The sequence below is a fragment of the Lytechinus variegatus genome, chromosome 9 (genome assembly GCF_018143015.1).
Source record: "Lytechinus variegatus isolate NC3 chromosome 9, Lvar_3.0, whole genome shotgun sequence".
NCBI lineage: Eukaryota > Metazoa > Echinodermata > Echinoidea > Temnopleuroida > Toxopneustidae > Lytechinus > Lytechinus variegatus.
In genome coordinates, this window is record NC_054748.1 from 32,097,023 (window position 1) to 32,115,886 (window position 18,864).

At 35.6% G+C, this 18,864-nt stretch overlaps 1 protein-coding gene across 1 annotated transcript in view; it reads left to right on the plus strand.

The window, feature by feature from the left end:
• The first annotated feature begins 16,659 nt into the window (after positions 1 to 16,659).
• Positions 16,660 to 18,864, plus strand: part of LOC121421764 (mucin-like protein) — a 50,369-nt gene continuing 48,164 nt past the window's right edge. The window contains exon 1 of the mRNA XM_041616564.1: positions 16,660 to 17,066. Within this exon, the coding sequence (XP_041472498.1) occupies positions 16,973 to 17,066 (94 nt within the window). The 5' untranslated portion in view covers positions 16,660 to 16,972. The remainder of the gene's footprint in view (positions 17,067 to 18,864) is intronic.

Sequence of the window (18,864 nt, forward strand, 5' to 3'; positions counted from 1 at the left end):
CGCTTATAGGATGTATGTAAACAACAAGTGCTCCCTATGAAATTTATAAACTGATCTCAGCCTCCAGGTATCTGTTGCGTAAATAAGTTTCAACAATTGGCATAATCTTGGTTGCCAGAGTTTCTATTTATTTGCCAGAGTTTTTTATGGCAAAAGTTTTATGCAGCAACGGGCCCCAGATGTTTTTTTTTTTTACCAACTGCATGGCCAGGATTTAATTCACAGGGGCGGTAGGTGCGTTTGAAGCGTACCAACATTCATCACAAATCCAGATGACGTCATCTTTTGATTGGTTACTTTAAACCTATCTGTGAAGAGACGAATTACGCAAAATACTATGGAATATTATTATAATGTTTTGGGGGTGTAACTTTAAGATGTGCGAAAGTCTCGGTTTGTGCTTTCACGTGTATAAAAGGTGTGTATGAAACCGAGAAATATAATCATATGACATCAAAATGACAACTTCCTTTAAAAAATACTTGCTTATCTATTTACGTAATTATTTCCCCCAAACGGTTACCCAAAATTGATGTTTTTTTTTCTTTGAAAAACAACAAATAAAAACAACAATTAAATAATACGAGCGCGAAGCGCGAACAAAACATATTCATATTTTGATCTGAGAACTGGATAATCTAAGCACATTTTGAATCGAGAACACGTAGCCCATATCACTAAACTGTTTTATATTTAAACGTAGAATATCGGCGTTCTGTACACACTTTTTACATAATGAAGATCAATAATGCCAGCTCGAAGCGCAAGCTGAAAACATTTGTATTCCGATCTGAAAAGGGGTCGATTTAAGCACTATTTCAAGCAATGTGTAGGAACATTGTGAACTGGGTGTGGATCACACTTAATAAATGATGCGAGCGAGAGGCGCGATATTCTGTTATTATTGTTATTTTGACCTAGGACCGAGACATCCTATGGACATTTTCTCTTTGTACGAACCATTGGCGGCGGAAGCCAAAAATTTTAGGAGGGGACAACCCAAGAAAAAAAATTGACAAGCAAAAAAAAAAAAGAAAAAAGGTTCTCAACCTAAAAATTTTAGGGGAGACGCGTAGGAAAATAAATTGACAAGCAAAAAAAAAAAAAAAAAAAAAAAGGTCATCAACTACAAATTTAGGGGGGGACCGTCCCCCCTCCTCAAATTTAGGGGGGACACGTCCCGCTTCCGCCGCCTATGGTACGAACACAATGACAATCTTTTTATTACTCCTAAGTGCAAGATTAAACTTATTGATATTCTATTGATGAAAATGCTACTATTATTACTCATTAATCCAATATGCTTGATGAGAGCGTGGAATTTGTTAATACTTGAAAACTGGATGTTTTAAGCATTTGAAATCATGAATATGACTCATGGGTTAAGAAGTTTTAACAATTAATGCGAGCGCAAATCGCGAGACGAATTTCTTTCATAAAGTGTAATGGAAAGGGGATTTTAAGTAGCTTGTTATAGAATTAATATATATATGTAGATATACAAAACTTGCCAATCAAAATGCGAGAGCGTAGCGCTAGTTGATAGGCCTACGTTTTGACAATTATATCTAAAAAGGAATATCTTACGCTCCTGTGTGTAACCTCTTGAAATCATGCGCTATCAATTGGAGTTTTTTTACATTATACTCGGGAATCGTTTTTTTTTTTCATGTAATTTACCTAACCGTGCATATTAAAGGCATGATCATGCGCGCCCCCAAACGGTGCGCTGGGATGACATATGACTCCGGGGTAAAAAGATGACCGCATTTTCGGGTGATAATTATGTCAAGCAAAATAGATTGAAGAGAGAGAGGGGAAGAGGGAAAGAGTTCATGACCCGAAAATATTTCGGTCATTGCTAAATCTTTGTCTTCCGACGTTTAGGGGGCGACAAAGGAATTGTGACGATCTATACGGTATTAAGATATGAATGGATATAATCACCCAGACCCTGACCCCGCACAGTCTTTTTACAGGTAGGATAGTCATGTGGGTCACAGTGATTCCATTCGCTTTTCGCCAAAAAGCCATATTACTCTGATGAATAGGAATAAACAGCGGGAGGAATTTTTAGCATCACACCCTTCTCTGTGCATAGGAAAAAGGGGCAAGATCGTTGAAAAATAATTATTATTGGCAGACGCAGCGCTCATAGTATGTGTGCAAAATATCCCCCGAGACCCCAAAGTGTCTTTTGTGTTTTTTATTAACAGAATATTACTGCCATTATCTCGTTCTATGAAGTGTCCATTCTGCCTTCTGAATACATAGCATGACGAGTGCTCTCTTCAACTGAGTTCTAAGGGGCCTCTTGCACAAACGTGTGTAAGTGTCAATGTCATAATTTTGTTTGCCAGAGTTTTTTTTCGTGGCAAGGTTTTATGAAACGGGTCCCTGATGTCGTTTTATCCAACTGCGCAGACAGGTTTTCATTTTAGAGGGGCGGTAAGTTGGCTTGAAGCGTACCAACAATCACAGATCACGAGAAGCGCGCTCCTTAGAGCGGGAGAGCGCAGTGAAGGAGTTTTGATCGTCCTGCGCGAAGCGCGAATTATTCGATGCCTCTACAAATTCAAATCAAAGGAAGGCGGGTTTTTTCACGCCTCTAGTACCCTAATCAATTGACTTGCTGTGATTTAGACACTTGTTTCGAAATAAAATATTAACACGCAAAAAGAGATAAGGTTTAGGAAAATGAATTAATTCATCTACCAGCACCAAGCGTTTGAGCTAAAACGCTTTAATAAATTTTGAGAAAAAAAAGGCATGACAATTTTGGATGTAAGTGAACTGGAAACGAATATGCTTTTAACCTGAAATAACCATAGCTAGATTCTAATTCTGTACGGTCGTGATCAGCGATAGTCTGGTAAATATGATCAAAATTATTGCATGACCGTCAAGTTGGGTATGACTGCGATTTTTTTTGCTGGAAGTTGTAGTATGGGGTGTCTACTTTAAGAATCCGACGTTGTCACCTGGGCACCCTTGGGCATTTTTTTTATTGACGTCATAAGACACCTTTTCACATAACTCTTTAATATGAATCTCATATTTAATGGAATAAACATGTCATGTTTGGTATCAAATTAAAGCTAATGAAAAATGAAATATGAATTTACTTATCATTGGGCATTTAAAGCACGCAAAGCTCAGGTAAAGGTTATTTAAGGTCATAAAAGGTCAAATTGCCTTGCAAATGTAAGAAATACATATGAGGAACCTATCATGTTTAAGATGCTTAAGTTGAGGGTGTGTATATCAAGAATCCAACCGTTGCTTCTTTGGCATTATGATGAATTCTATTTTTGTGACCTCATAAAGCACACCAGCGTTCTTACATTCTAAATGACATTTAGCGGAGTAAACATAATTATCATGTTTGATATAAAATTAAATCAAATTCAAAATAAAACCCACAAATATGAATTATTAGGCCTTTACTTTTTTCAGGACAATTATAGTTCATTCTAAGGTTATAGAATGTCAAACTGGGCTAGAATTGTAATTAATGGAACATATAATGTGGAATATCTCGTGGTTGGTTGAGGGTATGTGTATCAAGAATGTGACGAGTTCTACCTCTTTTTTCTGACGTCACGAACCACTCCTAATTTTCACATATACAGTGTATATGGCCTTTGAGTAAATGTGACAGAAAGTGACACTTTATAGATTAACGCTAACGTGTTTGGTATTAAGTTAAGCCTGTGGCAAGTAAAATGCAATTATTAAAGTTATCAGACATCAAATTAATGACAAGATCACCTAAAATGCAGTAATGTTAATGGTAGGTCAAATGATGTCAGGTACCGTAACAAGACTTTAATCAAAACATGTAACGTAAGTTCGGTATTATATCGCCAATTTTCTTACATGAAATAAAACTACACAGTGTTTTTTTTTTTGTTAATAATCAAGGACCGATTTATATACAGTAAATAATGCATTGCACACAATTTCCGGTTAAGATCAATCATGACACCTCAGAAAATTTGAACACAAATTCACATTTTAGACAAGTATCCAATTAGACAAATTTGACATTTTCCATCATTCTAACTCCACTACATTTTGTTCTCTAATTCATTTTCCAGACTGATTTTCATCACTTCAGTATCAACTGCATGTTCAGTTTTCCTTTTATTTAGAATGACACAATGTTATTTACATACGATAAACGATAAAGTGGCAAATGCAGTTCGGATAACTATTCTTTGGGAGTAATTAATGTGCTATGAACAGGTACAGGAGTGTCCTCCCAATTTATATTTCCCATCCATACATGGGAGGCAAGTTGCAGAGGAGTCATTCTGATCATTTGCTCTCCAGATGAAGCTCATGGGGAAGAGCACCTTTGATAATCATGCTCTTTTACTGACTTGTCAGTTGGGGGAAGGCTCATGATCTTTGGGGCATCTGTCTTCTTGCTAAATAATGTGAAGTAGTACTAGGTGATTTTAGAGAGACCATTAAGAAAGAAATGGTATATATATTACACCTTTAATTGATCCAGTCCACTTCTTCAGCATCGAACTTTATATATTAAGATTTTATTCGAGCAGCAAGTTTAAAGTGGAAAAATTTACCTTGTCAAATCGACATAACACGGTATCACAACCTGAAAGGGTATTATCTGTGCAAATCTAGCATGTTTCTCCAAACTTCAATGCAATACCTTTTATGTCAATTACTTTTCCACTAGTATGAAAAAGACTTGTAAACCCAAAATGAGAACCCTGGTAGAACAGAAATGATAGCATCGTCAAAATTATACATGCATCTACTGCCATTATCTACAGAAGATAGCTGATTGCATATGAAACATGACATTTTGCCTACCCGTACTTGTTCATGACGCAGTGGTTGTTCCCAATAAATTTAAAGAACTCCCTTGTTGATACAAGTCAGCGCCACCCTGTTCTATAACTTTTAAGAAGTAATGCAGTTGTTGGTCGGCCGTCGAATCACGTATTTCATAATTTATACTGCAAGTGTGAATCAAGGTAACACAGATCTGACAACGACATGTAGCTGAGTTTGTTGTAGACAGCTGGCAGCCGTCTGTTTCGAGGATTTTTTAAACATTTTTTAAAATATTTTTCTCGTACACAGACGGCTCGCTATCGTGCAGCCTCCATAGGGGATTTGCAATGCAAACTCCCCCCGTCGGGGCTCTTCAATTTTTGTCTTTAATGAATAAAATTTTTGAAAATTAACGTGACCAAAATGCAACTTTTTATATTCTCTCTTGGCATTAATTTCCAAAAAACAGAGAAAAATGATCTTAAAAGGAACAAAAACAGTGACTTACCTTGGCTGTCGCGCAAATTCACTTCCCTGTTTTATCCGATCTTAAGTATATAAATATGTATAGGCTATCCATTGAGTCCCTTGTACAGATCGCGCTAAAACTTCGGTCTCTGTTGGTGAGTGAAGCCAACGGAGTTCAGCTGAACAACCAACAAAACAGAGACCGAAGCTGTTGGTCTTAGGTTGTTGGTGAATGGGAATCCTATGACCATCTGGTCGAAGAAGTATGGTAGAATGGGTGGTTGTGCGAGGAATATAACAGGACATGGTGTAAAATGTTTAATCGGTGTAGATTATTTGGAATTCAATGGAATGAGTTGATAGAAAATGATAAATTAAACGTTTTGTATAAAATCTTGTGAAAGTCGACCGATCATCAACGTTTCATGCGCGAAAATGACCTAAAGGTCACCTCTAAATGTGCTTAATTTTGTTGTAACCTTTATGTACATTTCAATTTCCATAAGCATTACTCGGATACAAAACATATTTTTATTTTGTACACTAGATAAGTCATAATTAAGAGGCTGACTTATGTAAAAAGGATGGCGTGATTTATGACGTATGAAGTAGCCGAACTTCGTCAGATTCATCTGCACATCCTCAACATAGCTTTCAGCCAAAAATAGACCCAGATAAATAATGTCCAACTTGTTTGTATTCCAAACATGACATATTCCACATTATTTGCTTCATTACTTGCATTTATGACCCAATTTGACCTTTTATGACCTTACGTAACCTCCCTGGACACGTTTTAATGCGTAGCGATTCATATTGTGTGGATTATTTTTAACAAATAATTAATAAAAATTATTATTATCTTATTTAATGTGATTTTAAACATGATATGTTTATTCCGCTAAATACAAAAGTCGTATTGAAGAAGAATGTAGCTGAAAATTGGGTGTGGTTTATGACGTCAGAAAAATAAAATTCCTCAAGATGCCAAGGTAGCATCCATCTGATTCTTAATATTCACATGCTCAAACTTATCCTTTGCAAAAAGAAATGCATATAACAAAGGCGGATCCAGGGGAGCCGAGGGGCCCGCCCCCCCCCCCCCCATTGGCGGAGCAAAAAAAAAGAAGAAGAGACAAGAGAGGGGGAAAAAGTAGGGGAAACATAACGAGAGGAAGACGAGTGAATAATTTTAGAATCTTTCATGTCGGGATAAAAAAAATCAATATGGAGCTTAAAATACAAAAATTTTGAAGTCAATATACAAAACATATTTCAGCTCGGAAATTGAACTTTCACTATTTTGTTTGATTTACTAATTGATTTTTAAAAAGTGCTCTGTAAAAATGTATGTTTTATGATCTGAATATTAACATTTTCTGCTTGCGATGCGCGCTCGCAAAATTTGATTTGTAAGGTACCTATTATTTTCCTGTATTCCATGAATATATCAATATGTCCATATGCTTGTCAGATTGTCAAAACTCATCAGCTAGCGCTTCACGCTCGCAATTTGATTGGTGAGTTATGTATATCTCAATATTAATTCTAAAACAAAATATTTAAAGTCCCCATATGATGACACTTTATCAAAGGTTTTCGCTCGCAATTTCCACTCGCATTGATTGTTGAAAAATATTAACTCATGCATCTTATTCATAATTACAAACGTGCTTTAATGTAGTTTTCAGGCCATAATATCAAAAGATTTCGCGCTCTCACGCTTGGGAAGAGAAATAGGAAGATAGTCAACATTTTCATATGATGACACAATGTCCTTATAGAATGTCCCGCTCCTATGCCAAAACTCAAAGTAACAGTAATTAAACATATCAGCTGTTTTATTAACTGTGATCCATATTAACCTCACAAGTGCTTGACATACAGAGCTTGAATAGACCCCTTTTTACAGATCGGAATATCATATATTTTTAGTTCGCGCTTTGCGTTCGCTTTATTGATTTTCATGATAAGAAAGGTATTAAGATTACCCAAATTCTAGGACGAAATCTGAAATACGCGTTTATTCAGATACACATGTTGTACTCTATTCAAATCATTATCCAGTTTCAGATCACACTATTACAAATTGTCTGTTTGCACTTTGCGCTCGCAATAGTAATGTAGGAAAATTTTTAATTACTCATCCTTTTCATGATTTACAAAACATGAATAGAGTGTCCAGAAATTTTCCGCTAGCGCTTCGCGCTCGCATCAATACATCTACTTATCATTTTCACGATTACAAAAGTGCTTAGAATTTCCATTCTTCAGATAGAAATGTCAAAAATTTCAGCTCGCGCTTCTGCACTCGCATTATTTGATAGTAAAAATATCTAACGTTTTCATAGCTAACAAGCAGCTGTTCACCGATCCCTTTTTTTGATCAGATCAAAACGTATATTAAAAACAAATTTTAGAAATCTGTTCGCGCTTTGCGCTCGCATTATTAATGTAGGAAGATTTCCAATTACTCAATCTTTTCATGATTTACAAAATATGAATAGAGTGTCCAGAATTTTTTTCCGCTCGAGCTTCGTGCTCGCATCAATTGTTTAGTTATATACTTATCCTTTCAACGATTAAAAAAGTGCTTAAAATTTCCATTCTTCAGGACTGGTAGAAATGTCAACTTTTTCTGCTCTCGCTTCGCGCCCACATTATTTGATAATTAAAATATGTAACGTCTTCATGGCTTACAAGCAGCTGTTAACAGATCCCTTTTTTATCAGTTCAAATCGTATATTAAGAATAAATTTTTAAAAAATCTGCTCTTGCTTTGCGCTCGCATTATCAATATAGGAAGATATTTCCAGCTATTCATCCTTTATATGATTAACAAAATATGAATAAAGTGTCCCATTTTAAGGTTTAGATCTCAAACTTTTCTGCTCGCGTTTCGCGCTCGCATCAATTATTTAGTTACATACTCATCCTTTTCAATTCTTCAGGTAAAAATTTCAAAGTTTTCAGCTCGAGCTTCGTGCTTGCATTATTTGATAGTTAAAATATATAAAGTCTTCATGGCTAATAAGCTGCCGTTAACAGATCCCTTTTTTCAGATCAATACTTATATTATAAATTTCTGTTCAAGCTTCTCGCTCGCAACAATTATTTAGTTGGATAGACATCTCGTTTAGGATCATAAACATTGACCAAAATTATTCAGTTATATACTTATCATTTCCACGATTACAAAAAGTGAGCTTAGAATTTCCATTCTTCAGGTAAAAATGTTAACATTTTTAGCTCTCGCTTCGCCTCGTTTAGGATCACAAACATTGCCCAAAATGTTTGAAAATCAAGACAAAATACATAAAATAAACAAAAAGCTCGTGCTTTGCGCTCGCAGTTTTTAAATAAGGGTTATATTATGTATATATCTATATATATATATATATATATATATATATATATATATATATATATATATATATATATATATATATATATATATATATATACAAAGCTTAGAAGTGCCTATTAGGACTACCCCTTCAAAGAAAGAAACAAAAATTAACTTCAAGCAGCCGATTGGGGGAAAATTGGCTGGAAAAAAATTCCGCCCTCCCCCCCCCAATTTGGCGAAGGCTGGATCCGCCCCTGTATAATATTACTTGTTTGTATTTAAAGCATAATATGTTCGGCATTATATGCCTTACTTATATTTGTAAAGCTATGTGGCCTTTTATGACGTAAAGGGACCTAAAACTGACCTATGCGTGCTTTAAATGCCCAATGATTAATAAATTCACATTTTATTTTTCATTAGCTTTAATTTGATACTAAACATAACATGTTTATTCCTTAAAATATGAAATTCATATTTAAGAGTTGTGTGAAAAATTTGGCGTGGCTTATGATGTCAATAACAAAAAATAGCCAAGGGTGCATAGGAGGCACCCGTCGCATTCTTGGTGTAGACACCCTATGATACAACTTAAAGCAAAAAAAATCGCAGTCATACCAAACGTGACGGTTATGTTGGGGTTCTACTTGACTACGAGTGAACTGCATTGAAATAATGCTTCATTAAAAAATCATTTCATTTTTTTTTGTCTGACAATCTATGTTAGTGGGAGGGGATTAAAAAAATGACATGACTTATTCGTGCAGTCCTAAGAATTGATCATCCACGCACCATGTCCGAATAATAAAAGATTTGCCATTGCGATGATGAAAAGAAATAATTCCATCAATGGAAGGAATTTTTACCGTTACACCCTTCTTTGTGTGTTAGAAAAAAGGGGAAAGGTTGTTCACAAAAAATGAACTTCACAGAGGCGTCTCTGAAAGAATGTGCGCACAAACAACCCCCTTCTTTGTCAAAATATCTATTAAAAAAGGTGTGCCTTTCTTTGATATTAAAAGGGCGCCTACCGACTTATCTATGTCTAATGCCCCTTCGGCATTCCCTTTACTTTTATGATTTCTTCCAAACAAGAAGCTCATTTTCAGCTTGAATATTCGTAAGTTCAGGTTCAACTCCCGGCCTAAATTTTGTCAGTTATTTAATAACTTTTCTTAATGGGTTGGTGATAAAGGGGGCAGGGGACGACTGCCCCTGTCATTTACAAAAGGTGGAAGGGAAAGGAGATCTTTAGAAAAACGGAGAAAAGAAAAGAGAGAAAAAAACGGAGATCCTAGTACCTTAACTCTATATTACCACTGTAATTCAATATAAGGAAAATAGATTCGTCTCTCCCCCGCCTCCCCCCAAAAAAAAAAATACCATGGTGCCCGCCCCTTGTCTAAGAGTAGGATTTGTATCGTTTCTACATTTAACTGTACCTTACCCTCCCCCCCCAAAAAAAAAAACACACACACACACAAGAAGAGCCACGGTATTTTTTCTGAGGGAGGGAGGGGGGGGAGAAGACATAATTGGGAACCCCCCCACTGAATAATAAATAGGTGTATAATAGAGTTACACGACCCTTAACCCACGAGAGCGTTTCAAAGAAAAGACTTGTCGGATGAACCCCCCCTGTCCTTTCATGTAACGCTCACCCGACGCCTTCTTTTGTGTGTTTTTTAGCAGACATGCATATAGGGTACATGAGAGCAATTAATCCGCGCCCAGAGCGTAAGTAAAGATCACATGACTTAACTGATTAAAACAGATAGAAAGAGATAGAGAGACGGGAAAAACGGAGGGGTAAATTTCAGGCTTCGTAGAATATTAATGAAAACAAATCAAATGGAAATACAAATACACGGGTCGTCATTATTGTTGTCATTGTTGGTGACTCTGTCTACAATTGCCGAATCGGTTTCAAAATCCTTGCCAGATGAGCGATGGTGGATACATTATTTTATTGTTATAATTAGTGTTATTTAGGGGAGGACAAAACCGAGATATACCGCACAATTGATAGACGCTAGAGGCAAACCAAGATTTGGGAAGAGTTCAATAGAGGGCTCAAGAGTTTTTTCTGTCCAAATCCTTAACCAAAATAGTCCCATTTGAAGAATATTGAAGTAGTTTGGTTACAGCTGCAATCGCTGCCAAACCTTATATTTATTTCTCTTGCCCACATGTCAACATACATGTAATCCAGTTTATTAGATTCATGTCTTTAGCCCGTGGGGCCACTTACATTGACGAGTGGATACCATGCGCGACCAAAAAAAAAACACATAAAAAGGATGTCCTTTTCGCGATAGGGCACGTTACGTACATAACGTGATAAAGGTGTCAAAAACACAAAAATAATGAAAAAGGGGGATCTATTTCGCTAGGAAAATTACGTGTTTAGGGTCGATTTTGCGGGGATGATCAAATAGAATTAAAATGTTTTATAAAGGATGTCCTTTTTGCCCCAACACTACGTGTTTAGAGTCCTATTTGCGCGAGGTGTAGAAGGTGGGTTCGTACTAAACCAAATAAGGTAAAGCCGACGACCGAAGGACCCGTAACAATAAAACATTCCTGTACTTGTTTAGGGGTCCATTTCAGGGAATATTTGCCAAGAGTATCGTTTTGTTTCCAATACTTGTAAAGGGTAAGGTTTCACACGCCAATACTTGTTAAGGGGTGCATTTTCAGAATATGGAAATTACATGTTTAGGGTGCTTTTCAAGACCCCATGGTCGCGCATGGTATCCACTCGTGAATGGAAGTGGCCCCCCGCGTCTTAGAAGAGGTGTGCCGAATTAGCAAAGACAGGAATGTGCATTTCCTAATGGGCTCGTATGCCATGTGTCACAGATATATATAGAGAGAGGAAAGTATTTTATATGGCGATACACACATAAAAACAAATCGTTCAGAAATTGAAATGTTACAAGTTAGATCAAGTTTTAATTCAAGAAGACAAATCGTCTAGTCTAAACTTGTAAATTCAAATCAATGTAAATCACATAATATAAAACGTATATGATTATAATATACGTTGACAACAAATGATTCTGAAAATCGGAAATAATTAGAAAACTTAATTGATTGTGCTTCTAAGGGTCTTCATTTCATAGCAAAGTATTCAATTTCTATATAAAAAAATCCACAGTGATGATCTTGGCTTAATTTAAGTGAAATATAATTGACCAGTTCATATGTTCTTGGATCTTGAAAACCGCGAATGGAAATGTGTCGTTCTAAGAGGTAGCTGGTCCTCGTAAACGCTAGACTATTTGTGTCCGTTGATCAAGTTCTTATATCCAGTGCCTTTTGATTACGGCCAATGTCTCTTATCAATACGATGATGGCTTAAAAAGCCAACCTATGCATATACAGCTGTAAAGAAATCACGGGGCAAAAATAAGCAAGGGTATTAAGAATTAAAATTCCCCATGTCAATCATTTCATAAAAGTATATATTTCCATTTTTAAAGCCTGATCACGTATAGTATTCATGCGTGCATATTTGATGAAATTCAACTGTACGAGTTTGAATAATTCCTTCCTTATACAGGTCAAGTATAATAGCAACAATAAATCATAAATCCAATGTTCACAAAAGCCGCTTTAAAACCAGGCATATAATTAAAACTGTTTTGAAAATAATAAATCTTCAGACCACCCTTCTCATAACGATTCAATAACAAAAGAATTATTGTGATTTTGAAATACAGTGAAGAAAATCAAATGACATATTTGGTTCCAAAATACAAAATGTCAGCCATCAAAACTTTAATATAAAGTGGTCGATTTAGTTACAAAAAGTAAATGACGACTCCTCTAAATTTGTCAAAAGAGGGCGTTTTCTCACTAAATGTAATTCCCTAAAATCACCCTCTTGCACGGAATGAAACACAATTATCCATAAAAAGTCTAATATCCATGATAAAAATATCAAGGAAATAATTGTCAAGTCAAAGACCCATAAAAACAAGGAATATGCAATGTTGTATCTCGAACTTTTGTGAAAGTAACCAGAAATACCGTGATTTACGAGGGCATGCAACAGAATTGTATCAAAAGTTCAATGTAAAATAACGGAGAGGAACAAATTTGTCGTAAGAGTCTTGCACGTAAACTTTAATATTCATCTCAAAGTGACCTTTGACCAAAATGACCATGTGACACAATAACATGCAGGTCTCCTTAGTAAATTAACAAGCCAAATTTGGGTTAAAAGTGGCCTTACAGTGGTGGAGTTTTGTCATAACAATGACCTCAAAATGCCCTTTGACCTTACCATGTGACCTCCGACTGAAAAATAACATGCAGGTCCCCTAAGTAATTTCCTTCAGCGAGAAACTGGTTCACAATGTGCTGCACTCAACCCAGGTGAGGTAAATGGGTACCGGTAGGAAGTAATTCCTTAAAAAGCTGTGTGCGCTATGAACGCCTAGCTTAGCCGGGTAATATAGGAGCGCCTTGAGCACCTAACAAGGTGGATATGTGCACAATATAAATACCCTATATTATTATCTACCAAATTTTGTTGAAAAGTGACTTACGGTTGCGGAGTAATATGTCATGTTTGTGACGAACGGACGGACGACTTTTGGATCCTCTGGAGGTTGAGGCAAAAATGATTAAGAATAGATTTCAAAACGGTTTTATAATGCTCATATCTCTGTCGGGAGGGGTGGGGGCATCTTGGAGAAGACGTTTGCTGTAATTTGTTTGTGATTTTCCTGAATGCGTTAATTCAAACATTTTGTATGGATGTCATTAATTGTATTTTGTGTATAATCATGTTTGTATGTGATTGTTTATTTAATAAGCAAGTAAAAATGTATTATTATTATTATTATTATAAGTAGTAGTAGTAGTAGTAGTAGTAGTAGTAGTAGTAGTAGCAGTAGTAGTAGTAGTATAGTAGTAATATCAATATGATAACTTTCAGTATTTCAAATACCTGTAGACCTGTAACTTCTTGCAATAACTGTTATGAACAACTCAAGTGTTTTGTTTTATTTGTCATACATTTAAATATTTACATATTATTCTATGTAAACAGCATTGATTGTTGCAGTAAATATACCTTTTCCTTTAACCATTGGGTTAAGTCCTGTAAAAACCACCCCTTACTGGGCGTCGTGGCGCTCGTTTGTAATCCGGACTACGTGGGGGAAGTTACAAATTGATGCGGAGGTTCGAACCCTGGTCACATGTTTCGGAAAGAGACGCTTAAGAGTCGGTCCAATAAACAGTCATATCTGATTGATACAAATCTGTAAAAACTCAATAACAAACACTCACACACACACACACCCCTACTCCTCCCAAAAGGTTGTAAGAATTTTTTTTCCCCAATGCATCAATAGTTATCATGATTATGATCAACATTTTGATTAGCCATTTTCTGAAAGTCATTGGGATTACAAAATTCAGATGTATTTTTCATAAAGAAAAACATGCTCACTAATTGATGCACCGTTTACAAGCGGGAAAATAAATCATATACATGTACATAGATTTGGCTTCCTGCGAAAATTAAATTGCCAGATTAGCTTACGTTTTGAGAATAACATTAATATGAATTTGTCAGTGATTTTGTTTAACATTTCTATCGTAAAATGTAAATGTATGTAGGTGAATAAGTGTGTGTGTGAGTGTGCCTAGGTGTGTAAGGGTGTGTGCATATGTGTAGTAGCGTAATGAGTCATTTTTTAAGTTACCTCGGGGGGGGGGGGGGGGGGGAGGAACATCCCCCACTACATCTATGTCAAAATATAATGAGTGTGTGAATGTGCTCTCTTCGTTTCCTGATACGTTCCCGTTCAAGAAAAAACTCGACGAGTGCCCTTTTAAAATCTAAATCAAGCTCATTTCCAGCCCAAACAATGTAATATCCTGCTATATAAGATGATTTATAACGTGTTGGTCACATTTTAATATCTGCAACATTTCGGAGGTTAAATATCCCATTAATTTTCATTCAGCATACGAATTTTAAATTCGAGAAAGATATGATTTGAAATAGGTGCCTATGTTTAATATCTTATCAGAGAATTTTCTCACAAAATAAGCAGGCCTTTCGTCAACAGAATTCACCTGATATTCTTACTTCTATTATATATGTACTTCAATCTTACAGATCTCTACACCGTGCTGGGCGCAAACTACAGGTAAGTCAGTATTTTATGGCTTCTCTGTTGAAAATAAAATCCTATTGCGTTTGATTACCCGGGATTGACCTCGGAGGTTTTTTTTTTTTTTTTTTGCAGTCGCGAACCCCTTGGTTTGTGAAAAATAGTCTCCAATATCACCCATAAATTGGAATCAAAATTTGGTGCGCCAAAACCCTGAAAATCGTTATTTCCTATGAAATCAATTGGCAGTCATACTTTGTTATTCAATCAATTGGCAGTAAGGATTTTGTTTGAAAACTGACTGTCAACAGGAGCAGATCCGGGAGGGGGATGTGCGGCGCTTTCCGTACATTATTTAAAAATGTAATGATGCAGCATTAAAAATTATTGTGTACCTCGTAAAATGAGCGATCATGAATTCTTCTTATTTTTTTGGGGGGGGGAGGGGGGAGGTTGGGGAGGGAGTCGGGGCTTGTCCAACTAACTTTTCGGGGAATTCGCAACCTATAAAAGTCCGACCCTGCATCCGTGCATGATCAATTGTGTTTTTCTTTTAGATAATATAGTTGTTTCTTCTAAATAATTTTGTGACAAAGTCATTTCCATCGATTGATTTTATCAATTTGTCGGACTATTAGAAGTTTCATTGATATTGTATAGTATGTATATCTCATACTGAAGTATACAAACACACTTGATTTTCTTTTTTTTCTTACGCCCTCAGCGAATTTCTTCCAAATACTTATGTTGGTCATTTCGGATCGATTTTTGGCAATTTACATATAGCTTACCACGCTCCAAAAAAATCCATCATTGCTTTCAGGCGACTTGTTACTTTGGGATAATAGGTCACATCGATGTTTATCTTTTTTAATCCTAAGAATCACGTTGATTGTTCTCGATTTAAATCTGATTCTCAAATACATTTTTTTTGAAAAGGTAATTATGAAAATATGCAAGAATTGTGTTTTTGTTGAATATTTTTAAAAATTAGTCTATAATTTGTCTATAAAATAGATGTTTTGGTACATTGGCGTAAATCGAGGGGGTGAACCTAATCTTTAGGGTGATAATCTATTGTTTAATCCAGATCCAATCGAATAGTGTGACGTCATGGATTAATAATTGTACATTTATATTGCACGATGTCCATGCTTAACTGCCCATTATATTACAATACGTTTATTATTATTACCCCGGCTATAGCTTATAGGTGATCTGAAATTTGAGGTATTTTTTCCGGCCGGGTACCCATTCACCTCACCTAGGTTAAGGTGAATTGACCTAAATTTGTCGCTGATGGAAAACACGCCGTGGTTGGGAATGGAACCTACGTCCGCAAGATTGAAAGACGAGAGTTTTAACCACTAGACTACGACGCCTCCACAATTCCCGCCAGTGTTCTTGTAACAATTTGAAACTATTTAGACCTACTGTTCTTTCTTTAATTTTCTTTTAATGCAGCCAGTGCGGTTTTTTATACAACAGAAGGCACCAATTACACACATTTACAATTTATACAGCGCATTATCATGCTCAAAGAGCTTTACAATATAATAATAATAATAATATAGGGTATTTATATTGCGCACATATCCACCTTGTTATAAGTGTTCAAGGCGCTCCTATATTACCCGGCTAAGCTAGGCGTTCATAGCGCACGCAGCTCTTTGAGGAATTTATTCCTACCGGTGCCCATTTACCTTACCTGGGTTGAGTGCAGCACACTGTGGATCAGTTTCTTGCTGAAGAAAATTACGCCATGGCTGGGATTCGAACACATGGCCTTCTGTTTCAAAGTCCGAAGACTAATCCACTGGGCCACAACGCTCCATATATAAGAAAATGAGAAAAATGAAAAAAGATTCTGTTCTCCAAGTGTTTACATAGATATGATATAGGGGTATATTAGTGAGAAAACAAATGTGTTTTTAGCTTGTTTTTGAATACCCGTGATAAGGGGCATGAACGATAGATATTGGAGACTAATCCAGATAATGGAACCAGTGAAACTAATACATTGCTGCCCTTTCTTGGAGTTCATTTAAGGAATTTGTAAACGAAGGATCTGATCTAGAACGTAATAAATGATGAGATTGTTGGTTTGGAGAAAATAAGCAAGAAATAAGTTGTAGTGTAGGTTATTTAAGGACATGCTCACAAAGAAAACAATTTTATAAGTATTTCTTTTTCGGACAAATCAGGTGATATGGAAGGCACAACATCCGGGGATTTCACAACTGAAAGCTTCACAACGACGGTTGCCATTACTATGACAACAACTAAAACGCCTACTACCACAGGTTTGTTAATGCTCCTCCTTTTTCTCTTTCTTCATATTAATCTTTATCTCTATTTCTCTCCTCGCTCTTTGTACATGTACCTCACGGATTCACTCTCTAAGGCCATTGCTGTTTACCCATCCACCCATCTATCTGTCTATCTATACATGTAGATTTTTCAATTCATTAATGTGTTGTTCGAAAGAGTTTTGTGCCCCCTACATAAAAAAATGCTGTAAGTTTTGAACGGAAAGAGATTTTGAGATATAATATTTCGTAGATTTTTTTTTTACACACATTATGCAACTCTTGTGAAAAAAATAATTAGATTTGTAGGTTGGGGCATGCATGAGTATAATCAAAGATTAAATAAAAAATGATGATTTTTTTAAAGTCACTAGGTGTCGTTTTTCAGATTATGTAAGTGCGGGGTTAGGCGAAGATTGTTTTTTTTTGTGTGTGTGTGTGCATTTTATAATACTTATGATGTTTCACTATCCATTCCATACAAAAGTTTGATAACGTATGCTCATGGTTGAGTGAGCCCCAAAACATTGGAACATAATCATATAGGTTTATGGCAGTACCCTCTTAAACATAAAACACGTGTCAAAAATTATAAATGTAAGTGTCTCCCCTCTCACAATTGAACAGTTCTCCTCCTCATTTTCGAATTCTGTATCCATATGTGATTAGTCCATAAAAACTGATCCTGAGAAATTGTTAGGAAAAGCATGAATTATACAATATAAAAGTATTCATTCATAAATAGTTTTAGGAAAAGGATAACTTTATACAATATAAAGAATATTCATTCATAAATAGTTTTCAAGTTTTTTCCCTCAACCAATAAGTGTAAAAAAAATCGGAAAGTATGTTTGTCGATAAAATGATGAATGATAAAAAATGACAGCAATTAAGTTACATTTGAAACAGAATGTCCTCCACAGACTGTTCATTTCATGAAAAAATGAGTCTGTGACATTCCCCCCTCCCCTTCTTAAAAACCAAATGAAATGAAAAAAAAGCAAGACGGTTTGTGACACATATCCATAGTAAGAAATTGCATTTTTCCAAAAACGTAAAAAAATATTCACATTTCTCATGTTCATTCATTTATGAATGTTTGATAAAATGCCTTAGAATCACTGACGCCTGTTAATTAGTCATGAGCATAACGAAAAAGAAAGTTGAGATAGTTTCAGTTCCCAAAATGAAACAATACTTGCCTAGGACATTTGAAAATCATATTTTTCACTAAAGTTTTCAATAAATTGTTCATTGAATCGATAAATTATGAATATTTTTATGATACTACTACTACTACTTTTACTCCTGCAATTATATTTCTCCTGCTGCTGCTGCTGCTACTACTACTACTAATACTTCTTCTACTACTACTACTTCTGCTGCTACTTCTACTACTACTGCAACAACAAAAACAACAACTACTACTACTACCAATACTACTACTACTACTAATGCTGCTACTACTACTACTAATATTACTAATATTACTTCTACCAGTACTACTACTACTACCGCTACCAGCACAAAAAGCACTACTACTCTAACCACTTCTACGTTTAATACTATTACTACTACTACTAGGACTACATGTACTAATACTACTACTGCTATTACTTCTAATAGTAATAACTTTACTCCTTCGATTCTACGGCAACTGCCGACACTATTTTTGCTACTACTACAACTGCTGCTGCTACTGCTACTACTTTCTCTATTAATTCTTATACTTTTACTATTACTACTACCCGCATTACTACAACTTATATTTGTTCTTCTAGTACTACCACGA